Source organism: Zeugodacus cucurbitae, chromosome 2 (genome assembly GCF_028554725.1).
Source record: "Zeugodacus cucurbitae isolate PBARC_wt_2022May chromosome 2, idZeuCucr1.2, whole genome shotgun sequence".
Classification (NCBI taxonomy): Eukaryota; Metazoa; Arthropoda; class Insecta; order Diptera; family Tephritidae; genus Zeugodacus; species Zeugodacus cucurbitae.
Window position 1 is genome coordinate 86,232,703 of NC_071667.1, and position 27,099 is coordinate 86,259,801.

At 37.3% G+C, this 27,099-nt stretch overlaps 2 protein-coding genes across 4 annotated transcripts in view; both read right to left on the bottom strand.

Annotated features, from left to right (window-relative positions):
- Positions 1-198: 198 nt before the first annotated feature.
- LOC105217717 (uncharacterized) lies at positions 199-1,297 on the bottom strand. Its single transcript, XM_011192859.3, has 2 exons — positions 1,144-1,297; positions 199-1,072 (listed from the first exon to the last, which is right to left on the bottom strand). The coding sequence occupies exons 1-2, from the start codon at positions 1,159-1,161 to the stop codon at positions 320-322; spliced, it is 771 nt and encodes a 256-aa protein (XP_011191161.2). The 5' UTR covers positions 1,162-1,297; the 3' UTR covers positions 199-319.
- Positions 1,298-2,514: 1,217 nt separating this feature from the next.
- Positions 2,515-27,099, bottom strand: part of LOC105220715 (uncharacterized) — a 134,698-nt gene continuing 110,113 nt past the window's right edge. For all 3 annotated transcript variants that reach the window (XM_054230438.1, XM_054230437.1, XM_054230436.1), the window contains exons 2-4: positions 9,317-9,784; positions 7,706-7,793; positions 2,515-4,723 (exon numbers count right to left, since the gene is read on the bottom strand). In XM_054230438.1, coding sequence (XP_054086413.1) covers positions 4,531-4,723; positions 7,706-7,793; positions 9,317-9,784 — 749 coding nt within the window. In that variant the 3' untranslated portion in view covers positions 2,515-4,530. The remainder of the gene's footprint in view (positions 4,724-7,705; positions 7,794-9,316; positions 9,785-27,099) is intronic.

The window sequence follows — 27,099 nt, forward strand, 5'->3', positions numbered from 1 at the left end:
GTTTTTCAAGGCGAAAGATTTTTGCCTTCACATCTTTAGCTTCTTTGGTTGACCAGATTACAGCGGGAACTGCTTCCCTTACGTAAAGCAACTCAAAAGGCTTTCATTTTGTTTTAAGTGAAGTTTTCTTAAGAGTACACTTTCTTCACTGTACAAATTTACGAGTAAAACCATGGCATTTATACAAAAAATATTTATTTTATGAAATATTTCTCACGGAGAAATACTGGAAGTAATTGGAAGCTGAATATAACGAAAAAATTTGTTTTTGTAGATTGGATTGACAACACAACAACAACAATGCGCAGCATGAAATTGTTTAATGTCTGAAGAATACACTTGGTGGAATATAGGCGTTTGATGGCTCAGGCACTGACGCCGCCGCAGCTTCCACAGCGGGAGCAAGATACTGATTATTCACATTGGAGGCGGCTGGTGCGAGGTACTGGCTGTTCACATTGGAAGCGGCTGGCGCTAGATATTGTCTATTCACATTTGACGCTGCCTCATGGCCGCCCAATTCAATCACATTTCCGCCACCGTATTGTTGTACGATCTGCTGTTGCAGTTGCTGGGCCTCAGCGGCCGTCTTATACGTGAGGTGATGCACTTCTGGCTGGTGCGAGCGGTATGTGGTGGCGTGCTGCTGGGATGCAGCTGGCCTAGACGCCTGGCGACTCGGTTCCTTGTTGAGTACATAAATCTGGGTACGTGTTTCTTCGGCGACATGGGGCACTGAGGTGTGCAGAGGTTGGTAGCGTGATTTGCCGCTCTCAGGCGCTTTAATGAAAATCACATTCAAGTGCTTCTTCACTACTGGCGCAGGCTGGACTGCAGGTGCAATTGACTGATGTACAACAGACTCGGCGGGTGCGTTGAAGTAGTAAAAGTCCTTACGGTATACGGGTGCAGGTGCGGCCTGCTGGATGTCTTGCTGCGAGGCGGCAGCCACTGGAGCGGAGGCGTATTGTGTAGCAGGAGCGGGAGGTGCTTCAAGCACTTCTGGCTCCGGAGCACTAGCGCTGGCGTAGTTGTAGCCCTGGGCAGCAGCGAGAGCCAACAGGCTTAGACACTGCAAAAACAAAAACAATAATGAACTAATTAAAATCCATCTAATTAAGTTAATCAACAGTAATTTCTTACCACACAAAAGCGAAACATTTCCACTGGCACTTGGGTTCTTTACAGTTCAGCGACGTTCAATGAAATACGCTCCGGTTCTTTGTTCATCCCATTTTATATCAAATGTTGTCAATTATTCTTGAATTTCAAGTTCAGGGCTTAATATGCAACTCCTTAGCGATTAGCGAAGACAAAAACGTCTGTCTTTTAAAAAAGCCGGCAATGAGAACAATGCGAATGTCAAAGCCGACTCAAATGTGTTATAAAACCGATTAGAATTTCGCTCACTCATATTTCTTCGGTCCCTAATATACCCTAATGGACGCGTGTTTAATATATGCATACATTTATGGATTTTATGCAAATAGCCGGCAACAAGCCGCGGACGCGCCAAGTCATGTCCAATAATTAATTTATACACAAAGGGGCGCAGAGCAGCGAGCTGCAGACTGGTCCAAACTTGTATCGAAGAAATTCCCAACATTCATTATTCCCAAAAATTACCTTTTCAATTCCAATTGGCAACACATTTCGCTTTAACGGTTGCTGGTTTATTAGTTGTGAGCAAATATGAAACCACGAAATATTCCAAAATTTGAGCGGGTTAAATGCTAATTTAAGAAGATTCTATATTTTTATGTTCTTCAGTTATACCCAGCACACTGCTCGGTGTTCCTTGGTGAAGACGGCAGTCTGCTTGCCACTCGAAGTCATTTGTGTTTATTGAAATATTTTGCCAAAATTTTTGTTAGACCGGGGGAAGGGTTCTACGAAATTTGGAAAAAATTTTACATACAACTCCCCAGATCCTCACTAAACAGCTCGATCAGAATAGTTAAATATCAAATTAAATATTCTGAGTTTCTCGTTTGTTCTAGTTGGTATACCTTACGACTACTTCATTCATTCACATCCCTTGACATCTAACGCCATTAATTAAGACAGTTGTGGAATATTTAACCATTGATTGAGTATGGAATTTCTTTTATACCGTTTCTTTCACCTTCTAGCATACCAAAGCACAGCAGACTGGTTTGTCGCACGCTCTGCCTAAGCTATGTCGTCGAGTCAAGTTCATTGCTGCTTCACAGCTTACAAAACGCTTGCATAATTAATTCACCGGTTAATATTGTGTTTACAAACTCAAGCCGTTAAGCGTTAGACAGCACGTGCTTTCAAACATTTGAGACATGCAAAGCAAATCGGGCACATCAAAGATAGTTCTTCTGGCTGTATCTCACAGTGAACTCAGTGATTTTTGTAGCATGCAAATATTTATAGAATTGTGGAGCTGCTTATGTAAATTAATTCTAATATTTCTTGCCAATCCTACACACACACGCATACAACGTTAGGTAATTGGAGAAGACTCTCTTTTGCTAAACACCAATTTAGATTCGAAAAATATTTATTACACCAATTAACGAATATATTATATGAATAAGCGTATAAATAGATATACATAGATTATCATAAGCAGTTATAAAATATTTTTTTATTCGAGAAATGTTCTCTACGCCAAACTAATTGGAATTCAGTGTTTCCCAGACACGCCACAAAAGAAACTGGTACTATCAGATTTGACACTTTCTTTTCTCCTTTACCTTTGGACAAATTAATGTTTCATAATCGTGCACGAATCACTGACTAAGACGATGGAAGCCTCGTGCTTACATATAACTCTATTTTTCTATGTCATCTGCCTGCCAATTATCATTGGTTGAGTAGATTCATTAAAATTTAACCGCAATTAGAAAATAATTGCACACAAAATGCTTAATAAAATCAAATATTAATAACGGACAACCGCAATGAAAAATTTTTGACGCAATTACCATGATAAATAAATGAATTTATTTTCACTTGTACACACTATGTAGCCTACATAAGTACATTTGTAGTAAATTTGATTACAGAAATTTCAATAAAGTAAACACCAAAGTTTCATTTTCTTTTACAAACACACATATATAAATACATATACGTACATATAGTTATAAATACTACACTCGTGTATTACCGTTAAATATAATTTTATCAAAACAAATGCACACAAATCGGAAAGTTATACAAACGATACAAATGCTAAATTCCTCTATATACACTCACGTACAGACAGTCAGACTGACATATTTGAAATTCAAGCAATATTTCCTGCTACAGACCTTTATATATGTGTATAATAGATACGAGAATTATTTCCAATATTTATTACAATTATTACACATCAATAATGCTATACAAACACACCCACCATGAGCCGAGTGTAATTCTATGTGCATTTTGATTCACAGTTATTTTGCACTGTTTGTTCTGAGCTCCCTAAGTTCTAAGCTAGGTATTTACAAATATGCTTACAATGCCATCAAGGTTTCTACATGTCACTGCAAGTCAAACTGACTCTGAGGTTGGGATTTTCTCAATAAATTAAGATTAATTAACGACTTCGTACGATTGACAAATAGAAATGCAAATTTCGTTTATTGGTTAGGGCAGTGATCGGCGGACCGAAGCACACATCGTCAAGAAAATCTATTATTTTACGTAAAAATTCTGGTCTTTGTGATTCTGCATTGGATTATGCTTACAACAAAAAAAAAAAAAACTTGTAGATCCTGGATTAATTCCGAACACTTTTGAGGAGCGTTATTGACTGACAATAAATCCAAAACTGGCTGTGAGGTAGGTGGCAAGCATGTAGTACTCATATATGATTATCCAAATTGGTCGGGAATATGAAGCCTAGATCAATCTGACGTGAAGCACTTAACAAATAATAAAGACCTTAGTGCGTTACGAAGTGTTGGTTTGTGTCGGATATAATATTATTTTATATTTCTTTTGTCCTTCGAAATAAAAACTCATAAAAATTGATATGGCTTAGTTTTCCACAATGATTTTACAGGCAATATATATACATTTGTACGCCAGTTGTGGCTGGTGAAACTGCTCCAGCTTTACGCCCATCTAAACTCATCTTATTTACATTATCAACAAAATCGAATTCTTAGAGGTGAGGAGGGTCTACTCGGTTATTGTACATTTATGTTTAATTGTTCTATATTCTATTCCGTGGCTTATAATATGCCAAGATATTTGTTTTTGATGTATTGTGGTCCAGGGTTGTAGACTTCCTGTATTTTGTTTCTTTTTGGGATATAAAAATACATCGAGTATGTTAGTTTAAGCATCTCTGGACTTCCACACAAAATCTTTTTCTGAACTGAATTCCTTGTACTTGTGTTGAGGCCTTTGCAGGGTGGAATGAATTCTCATAGGTTGACCAAGTAGTGTTCTTTGGTCCTTCGTTTTTACAGTGCATATTAAATTGTCCAGCGATTATCTTTCTTCTCTGTCATTCATGTCTTTGCATAATAGTTCTTTCAGCTTAGCCGCCTTGTAGCCGCCTTACAATAACCTCTCCATGTCCTCGCTCTCCGCTTCACTGGTAAAGGAGTCCGTATCGGTAAAGTAATCGTCACCGCGATTTCGTCGACAGCAAACCCGCCGACTGATCTCGTCGTCACTCCAATGCTCAAACTCCTCTTTGTGATGTTCGAGTATCATTAACGATGGGAAGAGACTGTCGCAGGCGTTGCAGCTGCAAGAAAAAACGATTAATGTTTGACATTTTTAAAGATAACTGTTTGTATATTTTATATATTTAGTATAAAAAATAATCCAAATATGTATGTAGAGAACACATATCTTTAAGGTGTTAAATCAATGAAATTCAATTGTAAGAAATATTAACGGTTTTAGGGGTTGGGAAAATATGCAGAATTCTGCCCAGCAGACAACTGAAGATATGAAGCAAGTGAATCCGTCGTCCATCCAGACAATGCTGCTGGGTAAAGGACTCATTAGCCAGCGAATGCATTGCGGCACACAACTGCCCTACAATTCTAATTAGACATGCGGGAGTGGGGGTGGGGTTTGGATGTTAATGTGGGCTGCGCAGCTGCTCCTTGTCGCCGCGCCGATGATATTGTTAATGTAGTTAATGATCGTAATGATAATGGCCTGGATGCGAGACACAAAGCGACTCGCATCTCCATTGCTGGCTGTTGGCTGCTGTCTGCTGCCTTCCCTCAGAACTCATTTGTATAAATGAATAGAAATGACTGATTACTGCTAAATGACTGCTGTTGGGCTACTGTGCTGGTGGCTCGTCGGTCGGTCTGCCAGTTGCCGGTTGCCGGTTGTTGGATGCTGAATGTTGTTTGGTTTATTCTGTGCTGCATTTGTTGAGTTTGTCTCGTAATTAGATTCTGCTTTCAGATTAGTTATTCTCATTATGTTTGCATAATTAATTTACTAAATATGTGTCTGTGTGTGTTTACAATAATACCGTTATGTAAGCGTGTATTAAAATGATTAATTTTGACTTTATACATTCACTTTTTTTGAATTCGTAGTCTTCGCTTGGTGTAGCTCATAATAGAGCTTATTTGAATTTTCAAACAGGAGCAGACCAGAGTCTTTTGCCTCACTTTAGCCTGAAATCGCATGAATTATTGGATGAAGATAATATATCTAATAAGCTCAAAATAAGTTTGGAGTTAAAGGATGAAGTAAAGCATTAGACTGTATAAAAGGTAAGGGACGAATGCGATTCAATGCCTATCTACCTTTAATCAGTGAGTTTCTGGCAGCAGAAACACCAACATTATGGGAAATCGGAGAAATCCTTTCTCATGCTAGGCTAAAAATTCTTTGGAATAAATTAAATGCTTTCTGATTCTGTATTCTTTTCGTCTCTACTTAATCCCTATTAAGTAGCACTATTTGTAAATATTCTTCTCGGGTGTAGTTGGAAAATTTAAATGCCTTTTTATTATCAAGAAAATCGCAAATACATGATTAACACTCTGATAAATCCGCAATCAATTCGCAATAATGAAAAATGTGTTAAACTGAATAATTGAATCAAACGAGTCTCGTTTCCCATTGGGAATAAAAACATTGGCTGAATGCTAGAATAATTACTATTGCATACACAAATCAATAACTATAAACATAACCCTTTACATTTTCCCGAATATTTGACGGCTCTACGCTGCTGCGCATGCATACGAGTATATACTACAAATGTACCACATGTGTTGATACAGTTTTATTCTACTCTCAACACTCTCAACTATGTAGCCAGCAGCTTTATGCTTTGTTTATCGCAAAACAATTTACAGATTTTCCACTCAAAAACATTTATTTGCGAAATCACGCTGTGCTTCCCCACAATATTTATTAAATTTCATCAAATCTGTGGCATTCGTGGTTGTGTTTCAATGGATTAAATTATTTTTGTTCAAGTGAAAATCTGCATAATCGCACAATTTCCGGTTAAATTTTTTCATAAATTTCATGAATTGTATGCCAAAATGATTTTTCGAAAGTGAGAATATTATAACCCTAAAAACGTAAAATGGTTCAGGGGACTAAAATACTAAGTTAGTCAAAAAAGTAGAATCCATCGGTATTCCATGAGAGAGGTGGCATTTAACCTATAAATTCATAAAAGTGAATTTTAAATTTCTTGCTAAATAATATTTCTCGATATTTCCATATATGTATGTATGTATGTTATATCAGAGAGCATTGAGAAATGAATTTCAAGCGTAGCACTGCGTATGCACATTTACATGCAAACGGATTTATTTCAACATACGTATGTGAATGGCAGCTTTTATGAATGAATATGATTGAATATTCATAAGGTCACAACCGCATGTTTGCAATGAAATGGTGTTTCCTGGAATGAGGCAAATGATATTTTTGCCTCGGACAGCTGTCAAAAAACCGCCATTTTTTGGCGTGAAAAAAGCTTTCTGTCAACTCCAAATAAAATCATTCGCAATGGTTGCCTAAAATCAGTTTTTGTAGTGCCGCGAATGCTTTTTGTCATGATGTCCGTATTCAACTAACAACTCTTCACTTACATATGTACATAAATGCGTTTTTAATGAGTCGTCCTTATGTGGGGAAGAGGATAACCCGTCGAAATTTACTCATTTTTCCCATTTTACCTTTTAGATTGAGTTCATTCTAAGTGTTGTAAAATTGTATTAATACAATTGAAGGTGAAAATTCATCAAATCGTCTTGTAATAATAAAGCAACTGTTTTAGAAAAGTAAAAATTTCAGAATTTGCTGAATTCTACAAAGAACTTCATTTTCACATAAACACCAATATTTTAATCATCTCAAGATTGCAATAGTGTAGCGTGGGTATCCGTTTAAAAAATATAATAAATATGGAAGTACTTTAAACAGTTTTTAAATGGATGCTTTTATGGCTAACCTAATTAATTTTCCTTAAGTTATTCTTATATAAAAAATGCATTATCTTCAAACATTCGGATGGATAACCCAAGTCAGTCTTTTGGTTTGTTTTTGTTATTTCTTTTCTTATTCGTTTTCCAATTCCATTATTTAACCGGAGATCGGCAATTTATTGTCAAGCTGCCAATTGTTTGATCGATAAAAGTAAGTGGACACGAATGTATGTATGTATTTACACTAGCAAAAATTAGTTTGCCTTAAGCTGTCTTCTTGGCTTTATAGTGTTCAAATAGACACTCACCCGAAGTGACGCTTCTTCTGCTGATGCGAAGCCAATTGCCTATGACAATGGAAAGCTCTATCACAAACATTGCATGTCAGAGATTCATCTGCAAAAATGAGAAAACGAAATTGTGTTTCAATGCTTCAATATGTGTCATGAAAGAATATAAGCAAATAATATAAAAACATGAAGAAACAAGTAAGGTAGGGCTAAGTTCGGGTGTAACCGAACATTTTATACTCTCGCAATTTATTTATTTAACTTTATTTATACTATATAATACACAATTTGACCCACATATTCGTCATATATATTGTATAAAGTCCATTGAAAGTTGGAAACCATAATATTAGGTTAGAAGCACCGAGGTCCTCGTGTTCGATATATGGGGCATTGAAAACCTATGGTCCGATTTTGGCAATTTTTAGAATGGGGCTGCCACACAATAAACATAGTATTTGTGCAAAGTTCTGCACCGATATCTTCAATAGTGCTTACTTTATATATTGTAAAGTTAACGATTCAGATCGTCTTCAAAGTTCTGGTATATAGGAAGTTGGCGTGGTTGTGAAGCGATTTGGCCTATTTTCACAACATATCATTGGGATGTAAGGAAACTATTACAAACCAAGTTTCATTGAAATCGGTCGAGTAGTTCCTGAGATATGGTTTTTGACCCATAAGTGGGCGACGCCACGCCCATTTTCCATTTTGTAAAAAAATCTGAGTGCAGCTTTCATCTGCCATTTCTTATGTGAAATTTAGTGTTTCTGACGTTTTTCGCTAGTCAGTTAACCCACTTTTTGTAATTTTCAACCTAACTTTTGTGGTTATAACCCGATTTCTTTCATTTTTGGAATGTATTAGGAAGTGGCTAAAAAAAACGACTGCAGAAAGTTTGGTTTCTATAGCTCTATTGGTTTGCGAGATATGTACAAAAAACTTAGTAGGGGGCGGGGCCACGCCCACTTCCCCAAAAAAATTACACCCAAATATGCCCCTTAATAGTGCGATCCTTCATACCAAATTTTATTTTCATAGCTTTATTTATGGCTTAGTTATGCCACTTTATGTGTTTTCGGTTTTCGCCATTTTGTGGGCGTGGCAGTGGTCCGATTTTGCTCATTTTCGAAAGCAACCTTCCTATGGTGCCAAGAAATAAGTGTGCCAAGTTTCATCAAGATATCTCAATTTTTACTCAAGTTACAGCTTGCTCAGACGGACGGACGGACAGACAGACATTCGGATTTGAACTCCACTCTTCACCCTGATCACTTTGGTATATATAACCCTATATCTAACTCGTTTAGTTTTGGGTGTTACAAACAACCGTTATGTGAACAAAACTATAATACTCTCTTTAGCAACATTTGTTGCGAGAATATAAAAACAAAAACAATAAAACATTGCTTGGCTAAATGTACTTCCTTCTTTATATAGCCATAAAAAATGTACATATGTCTATTATATATTTTTAATAAAGATCCTTTCTCCACAGCTTCTACAAATCAATTTTATTTTCAAAGCTAATACTGCTCGAACCCTCATTTATTGTTATTTATGATTTTCATATTTTTCATGGTTTTTTCACATTTTCTTGTTTGTTCTATGTATGTATAATGGACTTACCGTAATCATCATCATCGGACATCGCCATCGCCTGCAGTCGGTTAATGGTGTTCTCATTGACTTCCTTCTGCCTCTGCATTGCGGACGAGTTCGATTTCGATGCGCTGCTACCCAGTCCGCCCCCCGCGCAGCCCGTCGCATCATTTAGGTGACACATGCCTTCGTTAACGAAATTTCCCTGGCAATCGGGCAGTGTACATGGCAGCATGGTGCCATTAACGGCAGCTGCGCCCGCACGGCCGCCGTCACTCTCGCCCGGGTGTCCATGCTGGCATGTGGCACTGCCTTTGCCATTGACATTGGCGTTGTCATTGCCGTTATTGCATCCGCTGCCCGAAGTTATTATTTTGAAATTATCAAACTCGTCAAAGGGATCATCGATTTTGTGCTTATGCTGCGAGCTGGCATCATCCGAATCGGCACTAAGCCGCCCGTAAGCTTTGCGCGGTGGCCGCTTCACATATTTATCTGCAAATAAGGAGATCGATACCAGTTAATCTAAATCTAAAGGACGGCTGTAAATGAAGCAAAGACAAATAAGAGAAGTATGGGTTTTACTATGGCAATAACCAGGATTATGTTGGATTGCGCATTTTAAATGACATGAAACACATTTAAACGACCACTTTGTAGAACAGAGCTATTTCCTCGTTTACTTCGAATATGCAAAGTGCAAGTCTCTTATTAAGTAACAACTGGCCCAGTCTAAACATTTTATTTATTGTGTGAGTTTAAAACTATTCCTATATATACTCATACTCGTGTATCGCGCTTGGTCCAATCGATATTTACTTCTCAAGTCAATTTTTAGGTTGTAGCCACCTCACGACCTAACTGAACAGATATGTATGTGTGCCACCAGGAAATGCGGAAGTGAGTTTGAGATTGGGTCTTTATTTTCATTGCAAAAACAATTGCAATAATAGAAATAAAGTGTGTCGGACAGTTTAGGTTAGCTTGTGCGGAACGGAGTATCACTCGTAAATAGTAATCTGGTATCTTAGGCATTTCTCTCTGCAATGCCTAATGAAAACTATGAGTGAAATAGTCTTGAGGCACTTTGAAACAGAGCAAAATGTGAAATTACCCTATTGAAATTTGAGTAAAGCTGAAGAAGAACTTGAGGCGCTGTTTTCACTTAATGCAAAGAGAATCACAGTTATTTCGCACATACAAAGCGGAAAGAACGGAGATTCGCGTGTAATAATAAGACAATTGGAAGTGTCATAAAACAACTAAATCCTCTCTTTCACAGCGAAAGTATAAATTCACTGAGGCATACCGAGATACTTCTGAACTTGGATGGCGCGTGGATATCAGATATACAGAAATTCTGTTCGCACAAAGTACTTATGTAACTATTTGCATATTTTATTTGCAAAGAATGTACTCAAATATGCTTTCAGCGTTAATGCGAGCAGAAAAACATTCATTCATGGCTGTTGGTGATAATGACAGCACTCCATTCTGCAAACATGATGACATTTAACGCACTCGAAAACTCTCCCAACAAATTTTATGTTTCCCAACTTGCAGCTGTGAGTCTCTTATTGTATTTGATAAATATACATATGTACTACTATATATACAAGTAGATATTAAGATACATATGCCATTGAAAATGAATTTGAGCCTCGCCATCCCAGTGAGAAAATGAGTATTAAGATACAGATTTTTAATGCTAAATTGTTAAGGTATGATTATTGGCAGTCATAGAAGTTATAAGATAACAGATAATAATTAAACCAATAAGTCTTATTGTAGTTTCAAATCGTCTACGAAGCTCAAAGGCAGACTCTCGTGCTCCTCAAAAAATCTTCTTAGTCCATTCAAGGGGATATTTACATACAACATGAAGAAACGAAGGCGTGGTCAGTAATTCTCAAAAGATTCAAAACCAACGAATGTGAGGCTGTGAAAAGTAACGGTACTAAATTTTTTATAATATCATACATTTTACATTTTTCACCGAAACTTTTCCTTTGTCTTCTGCCTTCCGTCCTCTGCCTTCGGTCTTCTGCAATGACGCTGCGATTTTTTCGCCATTACAACTTAAGTGCATTCATTTGTGCGAAAAGCCGCCCACAGTCACAGTTATGAGTACATACATATGTATGTATGTATGTATGTCTTTGAGTGAAGTATGCAAATATGAAAACACAAATATTTATCCTCGAACCGGCAAATTGAATGTGAAAATATATGGAGTGCTTTAATCTAAAAGGCTCTGCAGTGAGACAAACGTGTTACCATTATGATTACCATTACTTTTATTTGCTTTATGTTTCGTACGCAAACACTTCGTGAATGCCTCGCCTCCCATTTATCTGAAATTCACACACTTATGAGCGGAATTAAAGATGAATTTTAAATGTGAGATCATTCCAATATATTCCGTCTGCGGTGAAAGCACCGTTCGTCGTTGTCAATTGAACCGATTTTTAACGATTATCTTAAAATTTTAATGGGAGCATGACATAAATTAACCATTTGTTAAACCATTTCATATATCCACCGAGCCAGTTCCGGCGATTCTACTCCAAGTCCGTTACTCCCGAGAGCTCCGGGATAACATAACTGCAGCTCCGTTCTTCACTTGCCACCTGCCACAAAAAACATATTTTTCCTTCCACGCACCTCTGGATTCAAATTCTCTGTGTTGTCTTTTGACATGTTGTCACAGCTGTTGGTTTTCAACTACCTCGATTGTTGTTGTAAAGGCGTTTGCTTATGCGCACATACTAGAGTGATTTTTGTTGCTACTGATTATTCCTTTGTAAAATGTGGCTCTATGAGAAATCACCCGCAAGTGCTGCATGTTGGATTTAAGAATGTACGTGACTTGAACACAGGCTGGTGTAGTTGCAATGTCAGAATAACCTACAACAACAAAAGCGAACGCTCCACCTGCTGTCTTCTACGTTTACCTTAAACACAGCAAGCGACATGTCGCCATTTCTGATGCGGATATGACTGCAGCTGAAGGTTCTAGTTCCAACCTGAGTCCCTCTCTTTGAACTGAGTAAGCACGGAACGGGTGGCACTGTCATGGGTGTGAGGAAATCGGTGATAGGCGGGGTATATGTTTACGGTAGTCGGTGAGTTTATTAGTATCACAACTTGTTTTCATAGTTGTTGTGGTGCTTCTCTTCTTCTTCTTGTTATTTTACACAGCTTTCACTGTTCGCCAGTTTAGTGCAAGGTGCACTCTTAGCCTTGTCATGTAGTTGTAGTTGCTGCCTTTATGCATTATACATAAATCAATGTCGCTGTCGGTAAACTCAATGGATTCGTAGAAGTGGTGGAGAATTGTGGAAATGTAGAATCTTGAAAGGTTTATGAGATGCTCACTTAAGGAGTGAACTATGCGACGCTATAGTGTTCTGGAAACTTTCGAAGTACGTGCAACTAATACAATTAATGAACGAATATGTGTTTATGTTGTGTACAAAAGAGCACGTAAATATACTTGTATGTATGAATGGATTATATATTAGCCATTTTCGGCGAAATAACGCATAAGATTTCCAATAACCTTGAATTCAAATTCAACATACGGTACATGATCCAAATCATTAAAGTCCTTCTGGACTTAATGTACTGTCGAACAATAAACCTCGTAGAATTTCAATAAATGGACCCACATGTGGTTTTAATGATCTCAGTAACCAACTGCTAATCAACCGCTTGTCAGATGATACAATTATCACATTTATCCATCATATCAGATGGTTATGTCAGTGCCGTTGTCACTTTAGAGCACGACAAATGTAAGCAATGCCAAGTACAACTGGCTCCGCTAACTATCCGAACTTCCTGATACCATTCATTGGTTTTGCGAAGTTCAAGCTTGATCTATAAAAGCAGAACGGTCCTAAATCAGCCCCGAGGATAGCCATTCTGTTACGGCTTTGTGTAACTTTATCGCTGATGCTGCGTTTCCTCAGTTAAATTTCCGCTCAATGTCGATAGGTGCTCACTCTCATGAATCATTGTTGCCTAACTGAGTGATTTTGAATCGCTTTATCACCATTGACACTGGCTGAAATCCATTCAAGCATCCGCAAATTTCACATTCGCTCAAATACGAGCATGTGTGTGACTACTTTTGACGTAGCGGTTTCTGTGGCAATTTATCGATCCTCCCATAAGGAGGAGCAGTGAACTCAAAGCGCCTCCGAGCGGAAGCAGAAACGGAAATGAGAGGACCACTGTGAATGTAACAGTAATTAAGGCTGCCGCACGTGTGGTTGCGGGTAAGTAATATTCCCGTTATTCTAGACATTTGAATCGAATGTAGTCACAACCAGTCAAGCAACGTGCCAAACAAGCCGCAATTGTCGCATTCTCCTGAGCACATCTATACTCTCGCATGTTTGTATGTATGATCTTTTGGTTTATCTAGACAGATTAATATATTATCTAACTTTGAATTCGTCATGATTGCCATGAGCCGACATATGTTGCTCACACATATATCCGCTTATTATACTCGTATCCGACTTTGAAGAGTTCCTCGGCACACTATCGTACTTCACATACTTACCACTTTGGCACATCTGCTTCAGCTTAATAAATCTTATTTATTTGCTGTTGATGTGATGCTGTGATGTATCCCGTGGATTATGGCAAGTTTTTTAAACTGTCTTTATCGTCAAGGGCGGTTTTCTATGCCGTTTTAGGAAGTAAATTTATTATTATTATATAGTAATATAAGACATAAATATTGAAAATATTTTAATTAAAGCAAATAAAATATCCTAAAGCCTTTAAAATATCCATTTGAAATTTGAAATAATTAAAGTATTTAAAGACTTTTGTTTATTATCATCGCTATGAAATATCACGAGATAATAAAATCGGAAACATTTGTGCGTGAATTGGATTCAAACGCATGCACAAAGTAGCAAACGTGTACACCGCACACCAGCTTTGATGTACCAATAAGCTCGCATCCATTTGGTCCCGCTAAACCACTTGGCAGAATGAGTTCAATAAATCCGAAATAACCACAAAAAATGGTAGGAAACTCAAACAACGGTATTCTCATCGACATTCTTCGCCAATATACAAGTATACTTCGCGTGTCAGAGTGAATGTGTAAACATGTACATATGTGTGGATATCGGCATTCCTGCAACGCTGTTGACCAGCTTGCTTGTTCGGACACAAATACCCCCGCACACAAAGCGAACGCATTCGGCAACATGCGGTTTGCGTTGTTGACATATCCACCAGCGCGGACCGAGGAAATACAACAATGCCGCGCCCCCAGGACATAATATGTGCAATTTTCCTTTTTTGCAGCACTGGGACGCTGGCGGACAGATTGCTGGTGCGGTGTGGACCCTCAGATGTGATACTGCCACCTTATTTGCTCATACATACCTTCATACGAGAATGGTGAAAAAATGGCGAATCCGCAAGCGTGAATTGCTCAACAGCGGCAGGACTGATGGGGAATTAATTTCATTTAAGGGCGACGCAGGTGATAACAAAGGCAACACACACTCTCACGAAATGAAAGTGCCGCCGCATGCCTGGTGAGTTCACTTGCTCGATGGCTCGGTGTTGGTTAATTAACGAACGCAATTATTTTACTCTTTGAGTGTGGTGAAATTTCAATTATTCTGCTGCTGCGTAATTCACATGCATGGAAATGCACAGGGTTGCACGTCGATAGCCAGGTCTGATGAGCAATATTTTTGTTTCATCAGTTCATCACTATACTAATTCCGGAATTGAAAAAATTAAGAATGCAAGCCCTATGTAATAACACAAGTAGGGTTCGGATAATAGTCTAGGGTCCCTGTTCCACCCTAAAATATACATTTGTATAATTAGCGCTTTTTATTCCATTTCAGAAGACAGTCAACTGCCACCCATTGAGTGCCGGCAACATAAATATGAAATGTGAAGTTGAGACTGAGCTTAATGCAGCTCTGGGCATTTATTGCAATGAAATGGACAGCAACAGAATGAATTCATAGTGAAATTATATCATTCGCTCAATGGAAAATTTAATGAGATCACAGCCAGAAAAGTTACAACAAGAACAAGGAAGGTTGTACGGTGCTCGGTACGATGAAGAGCAGTGTGGCAGCGCAATTGAAATTTAGTTAAGCAGGTAAAGGAATTAGGATTAGGAAGAAACGCACAAGCAGCCCGGTGAATGAATGGGAGATTAGTTAAATGAATGCATAAATGCAATAGAAGCAAGGAAATATGAGCTAACAACTGCTGATGCCACGAGCGAGTGCTGAGCAAATTATAGCGAGAATAGCGTATACGCAACATTTAATGCCGCAAGCCGATTAACGTTGCAAGTTGCATGTTGCATCTGCCTATCTTCTTATTCGAAGCAACGAGCATTGTAATTACACAATTCATACAACTTCAAACATTTGTGTAATTAATCTCGCATAAATTAGCAACCACTGAAATATTGTGAATTTAGTTACACAACATTAATTTATTCGTCTAAAGAACAAACTGGGAGTAAATAATATCTTATTTCCTTTCGAATCCTTAGCACATCTGCCTCATTAGATAAATAACCTGAGGAACTAACAAATTAATTATATTTCTAGTGTGTATATGCATGCATATGAGCTCATGGAGAGAGACTTCATTGCTGGTTGTTGCATCGTAAAGTCTGTTATAATGAGCTCATTTTTCAATTTACTTACTTTAAGTGCCTCTTAAAGATATCAAACTTTATTTGCCCTTCTCTGGCATTTTTATTGTAATTCTAATCTCATTTGACATTCGCGAAGAAATTTGAGTTTTCTCTTTTTTTCCCTTTCCCTTTCCCTTTCCCTCTGCCGTCTTCTAACGAGCTGCTTCATCCTTTATTACACAGTTTGATACCTTCGAATGCAGCCATTAAGAACTTATTAAAGCAATTTTCACGTTTTCTTTTCTCGTTTCTCGCTACGTTCGTTGCGGTCAGTTTAGTCATGACATTTAAGTTATTAAATTAGGATCGGTCATTCAACGCATTTGCACGGCACCTTTAATGGCTTGTGGGAAACCATTAATCTTTCAATAAAAGTCGAAGGAAAGGAAACATAAATAGCAGACGACAGAATGGAAAATGCGAGATAAGGAAAATCATTTGATCTTGAAAATTGATATATTTTGAGCAAAATATATATTTCAATGTATCGTAAGGGAATATTTGATAAACTTCCTGAAGGTACTATAATGGGGTAAATGAGGAGATGGAATTAATGACTTCACATATGTATTATCATTATAAAAAAAAAAAAACAGAAAACATATTTTTACTCTTTCTCCATACCACTATTAAATGAATGAATTAAATTTCCATACTCAGATCATCATTAGCACTAAGTACTTAATATTGTATTTAAGTGTTGTTTTTGTATTGTAAATATATATGTATGTATAAAGTATCCTTTCCAATAATTTGAGACCTAAACAAAGTACATGTGTATGAGAGAAACACTAAATAAGTTGAAAAATAACGGGATATAAAGCAGCAGCTGTGGCATCCAAGTGGAAAATATAGCTTCTTAATGCATTTATTTACGGCCACAAGAGCCAAATGCAGCTTGTGCGATATGCACAAGTGAAAGGAGGAGCAGAAAAGCAAAAGTGGCAACAACAGTATGGAAAATCGCATGAGAGAGCACGCAATCGTACACAAATCAACAGACAAATTTACTGCATTTTACAAACCACTTATTTCATATTCAAATTTTTTTACACAAATACGAGCAAACAACAACATCAGCAACAATGCCACATACTTACTTATTGTAGAAGAATGCAGGGAAGTAACCTAGTGGTCTAGCTTACATCTTGAATTTGTCTTAAATGAAATCGAAGTAGTGACTTAAAGATTAAGCTTGAGTCAATTGAATCATTTTTAAACCAAAACCACTTTTCCATAGAGAACGAAATATTTTGAACGAGGACGAGATTGGTTTATTCCCGATCAAAACTCTGTAAGTCACATCTTGTAAGAAATCAACGCGCTCGAAGTTGCTTGTTTGAAAAAAAGATAAACAGTAGACCAGTTTGACCTTGTTGTTATACCAGTTATAAAGTGGCTTATGAATAGTTGATTTTTCTGCTAGGTATGGTTGATTCCATGTTTGATGGTTGGTGTAAGTAAGTATGTATGTATGTATACCAAGATCTCACTGACACGTGTGCATTATTGAGATAAAATGAAGTGAAACCAGAACAATTCACGAGCAGTAAACTGAGAAAGAGACAGATTCGGATAGAGTCGCTTATTGTTTATCATGGATATTGAAAAATGGAAAATATAATTATATCCACCTAGTGAATGCCAGCTAGCTAAAATATGCTACATAATATAAAACATTTCTCTTTCATTTACCACAAGTAAGTAATTTAATTTATAATTAAAGAACTCAATTGTAATTTAACTACTTAAAACATTTAGTACATTATGGGTGTAAATCGAATGGCCACTTCACTCTCCCACAGCTGAGACTATTTGAGAACCGTCACCATCCAACAATCCAATATTGTTTACAACTGATATCATTTGGGAAAGAAATTAATCATATCCATTACCACTCAGTCGGAATATGATTGGATGGGACTTGCGATTCGTATAGCACCAAACATATATCTGTGAAAAATAAACTTTCTGCTTGCTCACGCAACATTGCTGCATGAAACTTGTATGGGTGTGCACAAGTGCATATTTGCGCAATGCAAACTCTGAAAATGTTTCGATTTCTGAACAACAAAACTTGAAAAACAGTTGACAAACAAGTCGTGCCAAATAACGGGAAAATAGGAGTAGAATGTGGTTTGAGTGTTTGTTATGGCCAACTTTTTTGCAGCATAAGAACATAATATGTATATTATATATTATTTAGAACACAAATTTGAAACATAACACATACAATTTGTTTAATTTTTCTAGCTTTCCGTAAACATAAAATATCCAACTACATATATAGTTACAGAAAGCTGCTCAAATTCTATATAGCTTAACCGAAGTGTATAGAAAGAAAATTTGCGGTTCATTCGAAACACACACAGCCATCGACACCCAAAAGCATAACACGAGAATTAATCTGTATTGAAAAACTTTTGGCACATTAGTTAATCGGTTGAGATAGTTTGCGCCATATAAAGAATTGAATGCGTTGATACTGCAAGCGCAGCCATCGAATAATCAGAAATTGCCCACCGGAAGAAATACCCCTATATATATGAGTATGTTTATGTTCGTATATTTGTATGACCGACCACAAAATCGAAATTTATCACCGCAGATTTGTGGAACGCTTGGTGGTCAATTTAGGGTTTCAAAGAGCACACAAATCTACAGAAGCAAGAAGCAAGTGAAAATGAAAAGGCTAAACGGAAGGTCATTGCCTGATGTTTCAATAAAAAAATAAGAAAATTCTCTTTAAATAGTATTGAACACATGTGCCACGTTTAACCCATGAAAGCTCCTCAAACTAATGCCTTAACGCGGTGCGGCAGAAAACTCATACCCTCCAGTGCACGACTCACTCCCAAACAGTTCTCGCGTAAAGGCACATAGGGCAGAGGCAAAACACACTTTAAACACAAACGTGCAGGCATATTTGCCAGCACCAAAAGTTTTCACCAAAATAATATGCGTTAAACAAAATCATTCATTTTCACAGCCCAACATACATGCATATTATTGCCTATATGACGCATGTGTGTGCCATGGGACGCGGGATCGTGCCGGAGTGTGTCGCCAGCTTTAATTTGTTGCAGCTAATTGGGACATCATTTCGCCGCGTTATCTGCGCTAATTCATCATTTACATTTGCGGCGGCTGCACGATCCGCTGTCGAATCCACAAGAACATATAAACACACCCGTCCCTGCGCGAAGCGCCTAATGCTTTGCGAATAACATGTTTCTGGCTTTGTCACTCGCTTGTTCACACTCGTAAATCAAATTTAATTTTCCCGTGAACTGTACGAGAGTCATTGATTTTTATTTCGGGATTTTATTTTTCTCGCATTTTAATTGGATGTGTGCAGATCAGCAACGAGGTACTTTTTGTGTATGTATGTGTATGTATCCATATAGTTAGGCGATGTGCAATTGGAATATGGATTACATATTTGTTAATTCATTATTCAGAATCCGTTTATAAGTATATGAATATGTATTTGACTATGAAGCCAATGCATAATTAATATATAATAACATATAATTAAAAGAGTATATTTTTTTTATAAACATCTAACATAAAAGAAATAATTAAGTTGCCTAAATTATAAACAACTTTTAGAACAAACTTTTGTTCTTCAGATAATCTCCTATTGAGCCATGGATTATTCCTGCAACACATGTGAGTAAATAATACATTCAATACTACGATAGTGTACAATACAGCTAATAAATGATATCACTTTGTTGTAATATCCAAACAGAATACACACACACATACAAACATACATGAAATTAAAGTTTCCCATCACTCACTCTCATGAGCTTACAGCAATAAACTTTGATTATCTCTTAATTTATTAATTGCAACTTATATGAGTGCTCGATTATCTCTGGTAATGCTTATTAACTGAACAGTGTAGCGGTTCACAAAACTCCCTTATTGAAACTCAATTCTGACTCCCTAAAATGTTAACCGAAATTCTAAGTTATTCGATTTCATCGCTATTGAAGCTTGAAAGCCCTGCAATAATTATTTATTGTATATATGTCCATAGAATGTCATCAAAGTAGCATTGACACAGTTAACATTTGTTGGTTTTACATAACACAGAACTAATCTTAAAATCAATCACAAAATGTATTAAATAATTCGAGGTGTCCGACTGCTTTGTAACAATCAACAACTCTAGTATATTTACTCGTATTTATCACATTGAGAGCAACTTAGATCAAAGTAATCCATTGCAGTATATTCCAAAATCATCAGAGTTCACCTTTAGTCATTGCTTTTAATTATGGAGCGTGTATGAGACATATGGCTGTAGTTGCTGAACCATTTTAACAGAAATAAATTAATAGCTAATTAGCTACGTAAAACATTACCCCGCTGTTACGACTTCGCTGAGTAATTTATTGCACTCGTACACATAAAGACACACACACTCATATATAACAGCTAAAAATAGTAAATCTGTAATGGCCACACTATATTAAATGCCGATGTCATCACATTTTTATTAAAATCAGAGAACTTCAGCTATATTAACTACTCTAATGCCAGGATAAACATACTGTTAGTGAAATTGGCATCGCGCGAAGTGCACTTTGTAATGTATTTATTCCCTGCATGTCATCCACATGCGAAATGGAGTTAGAATTTTTGATTGAAATTCAAGTGCATCGATGTGGTCAAGTGTACTCGCTTTGGCTTAAAATACAGGATGATCTAAAATTTTCAATTACAATCAAGAGTGTAGAGAGTCTGTAGTTTTCCCTTAAGTTTCCATATTTTTTTTGTTATTATTTAGATTCTCTGTTAAAAATGTATGGCTTTAACCTATAGTAAAAATCATTCAGTTCCAACGAAATATTCTCAAGTTAATTCTTCCGTAAGTTCACGAGCAGCCGTTCGTCCCTATAAAGTGTTCAAAATATTAATTTCGTGACAAGTAAATATACGTGAGTGTTGAGTTGTAGGAATTTTTCCTTCCTTTCTCTTCTGATAGGTCAAGAAGTATTGAACAATACTGAATCCTTTCGACCTGTTCTCTTTCGACCGTTGTCAACATATCAAGCAAATCTTTCGTCTTCCTTGATGTCCTGCAATTTCTCAGCACGAAAATATTCAATCAGAGTAAGGTTTCTTATTTAAATGGAATTACGAGTCGGTTGACGGAATCGCCAAACGTGCTGACGGCACCAGTCTTTTGCGGTTGCTTTTATTGCAATTTCTTTGCTGCACATTTCCTCTTTATAGGCAAACGATTCGCTTTCGTTTAAAATACTCGAAAATAAGAAGAGAACCAGTGGAAGGCTGAGGCAGGTGACAGGCGACATTCAGTCAAATTTCAAAACATCTCGTTGCTGGAAATGAAATCTGGAAAAACACAAGGAAAATCAACAAATGCCAAAGGACAACCATGTCGAATTCGAAGAAAACTTCAAATGTCAACCAGTTAACTTGGTGCGCTCGTTTTGCATTTGACAGTTCTTCGGGTGAGAGTCAGCGACGAATACACAAGCGTCTCCCAGAGGAAGCGATGTTTAATTATGCAAAGAAAACAACAACAACAAAGCGAACGTCGCTAATGTAACTCGGCGCCCACGAAGTGTTTGCACAATGACAGAGAAGGCGCGCATACCCAAGAGATTTCGCCTTCCTTTCCTACCCGTCTCACTTTGAAGAGGCCAAGTCTCGCTGCTGCAAAACCACCGCTGAAGTAATAGCGCGCAAACAAGAGGCCGTTATAAAATAATTTGTAATTTAATTGAAGCATTTTGAGCAAAATTGCATGCAAATGTCCAATCAACTGCCGCCATATGGCGAACACACAGCACAGCTAGGCTTCATTTAATGCTCTTCATTTCTTCATTTTATTTATGCTTGCCGACGGCTTATTTAATTTGGTGCATATAAATTCTGTTTAGAGTGTCATTCCCGCCATTCCCGTCCAATGGAGTATGCTAATGGCGCAGGTTGCGTGGTGGTGGTCGTGCGAAAGATGGCGCGAATAGATGCAACTACGGCGAACATAAAAGCAGACTCAAATAAGTCACACATTTAAATGACATGAAAAGGTTTGAAGAACGCTCAGGAATGCCTTATTTCTGTGGAGTTGGTTAACTAGGTTCAACGAAGTTCCACATCTTTTCCTGAATTCTATGAAGAAAGTAATTAATAGTACTACTTACTTTAATAAAACATTGGGATCACATTTTTGGCGCCAACAACAACAGTCCGATAACAGACACGTAGTTGGTGTCTGAAGTGTTATCACCTCACTTATAACTGTCTAACAACAGCTCGATTGTTCAAAAGCCGTTGAGAAGTGAACAAATGAAATGTCCTTTCGACATTTTTTCAATTAAAAGTCACTTGATGCTTCTGTGTGTACTCATGTCCATCCGATCCATGCAGAGTGGCCCTCCAAGTAAACAGAGAACTGTGCACACCAACAACGTGTCAACATTTGGGAGACAAATAAAACCGAAATGTAACCAAGTTTCACGTAACTTAGCACAAATCTATGCGAATGCCGTCCCGTTGGGTCTGGACACAACCACAATCTCAGACTATGGGTGGGTGAGTTTGTCAAAAGCAGGACAATTTTGTGGCCGAAAAAGTTAATAGCAAGCGGTGTGAATGCACGAAGGTGCTCACGTGTCTGACCAAGTGCCAAAAACCAACATTTTTTCCTTTGTTTGTTCGATGTCATCACAAAGCCGCACCGACACTACTCCAAATGCTCACCCAAACAAATCGTTCGTTTGGTGTCGATACTCATGAAAGTAAATACACGGAATCCTACAACAAAGCCAGGGGCCAATAAAATGTATATCGCTGCAAGAATTTAAACGAAGTGAAATTGCCGCTTTTTGTTTGCGATTTGATAGCAAGGGCCCCGCACTCCGGGCGATTTCGGCAGTTAGTTCGAATATTGTCAGTGCTGGCTCACGGCAGGTACTAAAAGCAGCCTTGACTGGCAATGCGGTATATCTATTGCGTGTCTGTACACTAATGCATATGAGTTTATGGCGCTCACACACATCCTCGTTTGCCTACCAATTTTCCTTGACTATTCTGAGTTCGTTTTGTACAAGTATAAACAACAGGTTTTGACAGCTGACAGTTGGCAGTTAATCACAACGACTTTTTGATATGTAAAGCAAAGTATGTGCGGTGAACCTTAGCAAAGCTAAAGCTTTCTTAATCTCTTTAACTTTTACAGGGTCTACCAATTGGTGTAACAGATGGATTCCGTAAAACTCGCCAACCTAATAATACTATATTGAAGAGTAAGCATTTGATCAAAAAAAAAGTTTCAAGTAGGAATAAAGAACAAATTATACTTGGTTAAGCTAGATATGAATAACAGCAGGGTCCTATGTATATACTATTATATCCTTAACTTCTGGTAATTTGTTAATCCTTATAAGACAACTTTGTCATACACTTTACACTTTACACTCGGTTTACGAGTATATCCGAACAGAACAAACCGTTAAACGAAACTTACTTAAACTGCATATAATTCTCTTGAACTATTTCAGCGTTTTTCTCCCGTTTCTTTCGAAGTTGAGCAGGATTATTTTAGTAAGTGCTTTTGGTTTTGCTTTGTCTTTGCTGACGAGCAGAGCCTGTCTAGAAACTTTCAAACACGATTCATGCAATTTCTTTACATGTCTCACAAGAGCAAAAGATTCCTAAAGAGACTGGTTTATAAAGTTTGATTAGCGACATTTGAGTGTTTGTTTTGAATCACATTGAGACCTGCAACATGCCCTACAGTACTGTGAAATTAAAAATGGATCTAAAGTCAGAAGTAAATTTTGGCAACTTTAATCTTAGGAAGTCCTCACTATAAGTCATATAACACTTCTAAATATTTATAATTTATATATAATTAACAAATATCTTAGCTGATTTAACGAAGACCCATAATTTGACAAGTTCACGCGTAATTGTCAATTATTCAATTTCCACGCGTAATTGTGAGCCAATGTATTTGCAGCTATGTTGCAAATGTGCCAACATAATTCCTCCTGGCTTAATAAATATTTATCTAATTCACAGAGACACGCACACACGGAGCAAAAGAAGACAGTCACAGCTAGACAAACAGAGAGACAAATGATATTTGAACAAGCGATTTGTGCACTGACATGCATGCAATCGTGTGTACAAACATATTTACAAAAGAACAAAAACAAATGAAACGGACAAACGACCTTGAGACATGCAATGAAGGCCAGCGAGCGGATGTGCTGTGCCAGCCTTCGGTGTCAACCGACTTAAATGTTTTGTAAATTTTCGCATTTCCGAAATTTAACCAGAAAATATTTATGCACAAGCACGCGGGATACATAATTCTCAATACAAGAGGCCAAAGGCACTTTATTAAAATGGCCTTTCTCCGAAGGAAAACCTTTAAATGTGAAAGCAAAACGTTTACCGTTAGTTTACCATATGCATATTTCACTGTACCTATGTGAAAACGTGTTGCCAATGTCAGTTGACCCGAATTGCTGAAATTGCGGTTTTAATAACAACAAAATTGTTGTGAGCAACAAATTGTAGACCAAACAGGCCAAAACAATAAACGTTGTTTACACAGAATGTCGATGAAAGCGACTGTGGACAATTCTAGCTGGCCTAAGGGGGCGAAATCAAATGATGTTGACCGACAAGTGCCGCAAACCCGGAGAACAATCGGAGTGAAGCTAAACTCATTAAAATTTTGCCAAGAGCCAACGAACTCGAATTCGAATTGGCTTGGCTTTTATTGTTGTTGTTGTATTTTTGTATTTTTGAATTTGTTGTTTACTGTTTATGAAGGCGAAGCCAAAGGAGAAACAAAAGCAAATATGAAAATGAAAATGTAAAACAAATAAGTTTTAGTTTCGTCTATTTTGCTTTCGTTTTCCCCTCCACAAATTTTAGATTATTCCATTTATTTGCCTCTCAGTAAATGCATCTCACCAATAATGCGCAGATGTGAGGCTATTTTCAACTATTCGCGCAATGCTAACAGCATCGACACTTGAGTTGTCGGTTAATTTAAATAGGGTTTTAACGTAAATATTGGCACAAATGCCACATACAGTGCTTTGGCTAGAAGGATTGGGCGAATAAAATAACAAAAAATAAATGTTAAGAAATCGGTCAATAAGTTCATATCCCGATCCATCCCAAGCTGAATTACAGTTGCCTTTAAATCGATTCGTGGTAAAAACCGTTATTCGTGCTCTTCAATAAGTACACATTCTGAATAGGCGGGAATTGCTGTTGTCCGTTAATTGTCCCTATTGATTTTTCATTGAGCCACACGCTGTGAGTTGAGAGAATTCGTGAATGCAAACACACAAATTAGTGCGGATCTCACGCAACGGCAGCTTCTACTAAATCCGGCACTTAGTTTGAGGGCAGTTCACTTACTGTGCTATTTGTTGTTCTAAAAATTGTGGGGTCAATCGGCGGAGTTCCATTTGTTAATTGTTCTGCGTATCTTCCATTGTGTGTGAGTGTGTGCTAATAGCATGTGTCGATGGTTTTGCTGTCAAAAAATATTTGAATTAGATGGAAATTACATTTTTGTGTAATCGGATGGAAAATTTCTGCATGGCGAGCAATTAATTGGAGCAATATTTGAAAATGACGTTCGGCAGTTGTTGCAACAGCAAAGCAAACTAATTTGAAACATTTGTTAGATGAACTTAGTTGAATGCTTAACAATTGGTTCAATGGTGTATAGTTTCAATAAAATACTAATTTAACATAGAACACTCCAACTTTGAACAGAGTTTGAAGCACTGGAAACCAAGGTACGGTAAACGAAGCATTGTGATTGTATCAAAGGACCTTTATTGCTCCTTCAGATTCATGAGTTATTTACTTTGTTCTTATAAATCTTCTAACATTAGCTCTTTTCTTCTGGAGTCATGACTAGTATGGTCTTAGAACTTCTCATAAATTAATAACAGATAGAATAACATATATTTATATATATAATACTTCACAAGCACTTTACCGAAATATTTCAGACCATCTTCTTACTACAAACAGATTAACCACCATTACTCTTTATATATTAGATAGACATTTTAGTGAGAATAAAACCCCGAATTGAATGTACTGTGAGAGAAATGATAATCTCATGTCATACTTCTGTCATTTTGATGCTTTAATACTTAAATTTGGAATACGTTTTCATTTTCAGATGCTGATAAAGGTTGAACATGTGAAATTAAAATTTTACAAAGTATAGCAAGATGCTTTTTTGTATCGCTACTCGAAAGCTCCCCAAACCAGAAGATCCATTAAATTTATTCATATGTGCTTATTCTTCTTCTTCTTGACTGGCGTAGACACCGCTTACGCGGTTATAGCCGAGTCCAAAACAGCGCGCCACGTATCCCTCCTTCTGGCAGTTCATATGTGCTTGCTGAAGCGAAAAACTGGATACAATTCTATAATTTTTTGGGCGCGAAGGAGAGGAGGGGGGGTCCTCATAACAAAAAGTCTCGTTTCGTGTTACTGCTTTATAATTTAGGGATAAGTTAACTATAAAATGAGGAAACAAATTTTGCTAAGCGCGCAAAAGTTTTGCTGCTTGTGGCATTTGTATTTTGGGAGAGTTTTGAATATTAAAATAAAGCTGCGCACATTTACACATTTTCAAAACTGCCTTCCTGCCTCGTATAAAGTTATGGCACAAAGCGGTAAATCCAGCATGACGCGGTGCGATTCGGCAGCAGAGCCGTAGCTCCATACATCCTTCGCAAGCGAGGGTAGACACGTGACAACTAGCTTCTTCTTGACATGCTCATGCATACCGTGTATGTTGCAAATTTGTTGTTGTATTTGAGGCAAAGTTTTATTTAATCTAATCGCTCATTCGCGGCGAAAATGTGTCACAAAATGCCGCACAAGTTTTTCTCTCGCTCAAGCAAATTTCGAATGTGTCCTGCCGTGGCTTAAAAAGTTTACAGCGCTCGTGAAATGCAGAAAGATAAATTGTGATTTGCTTTTCGCATCGAGATAGCACATATTAAATAATGCTTCCACGGTGAATACAAACACAAAATCCGAGAAATAAAAGTTGCATGCCCTT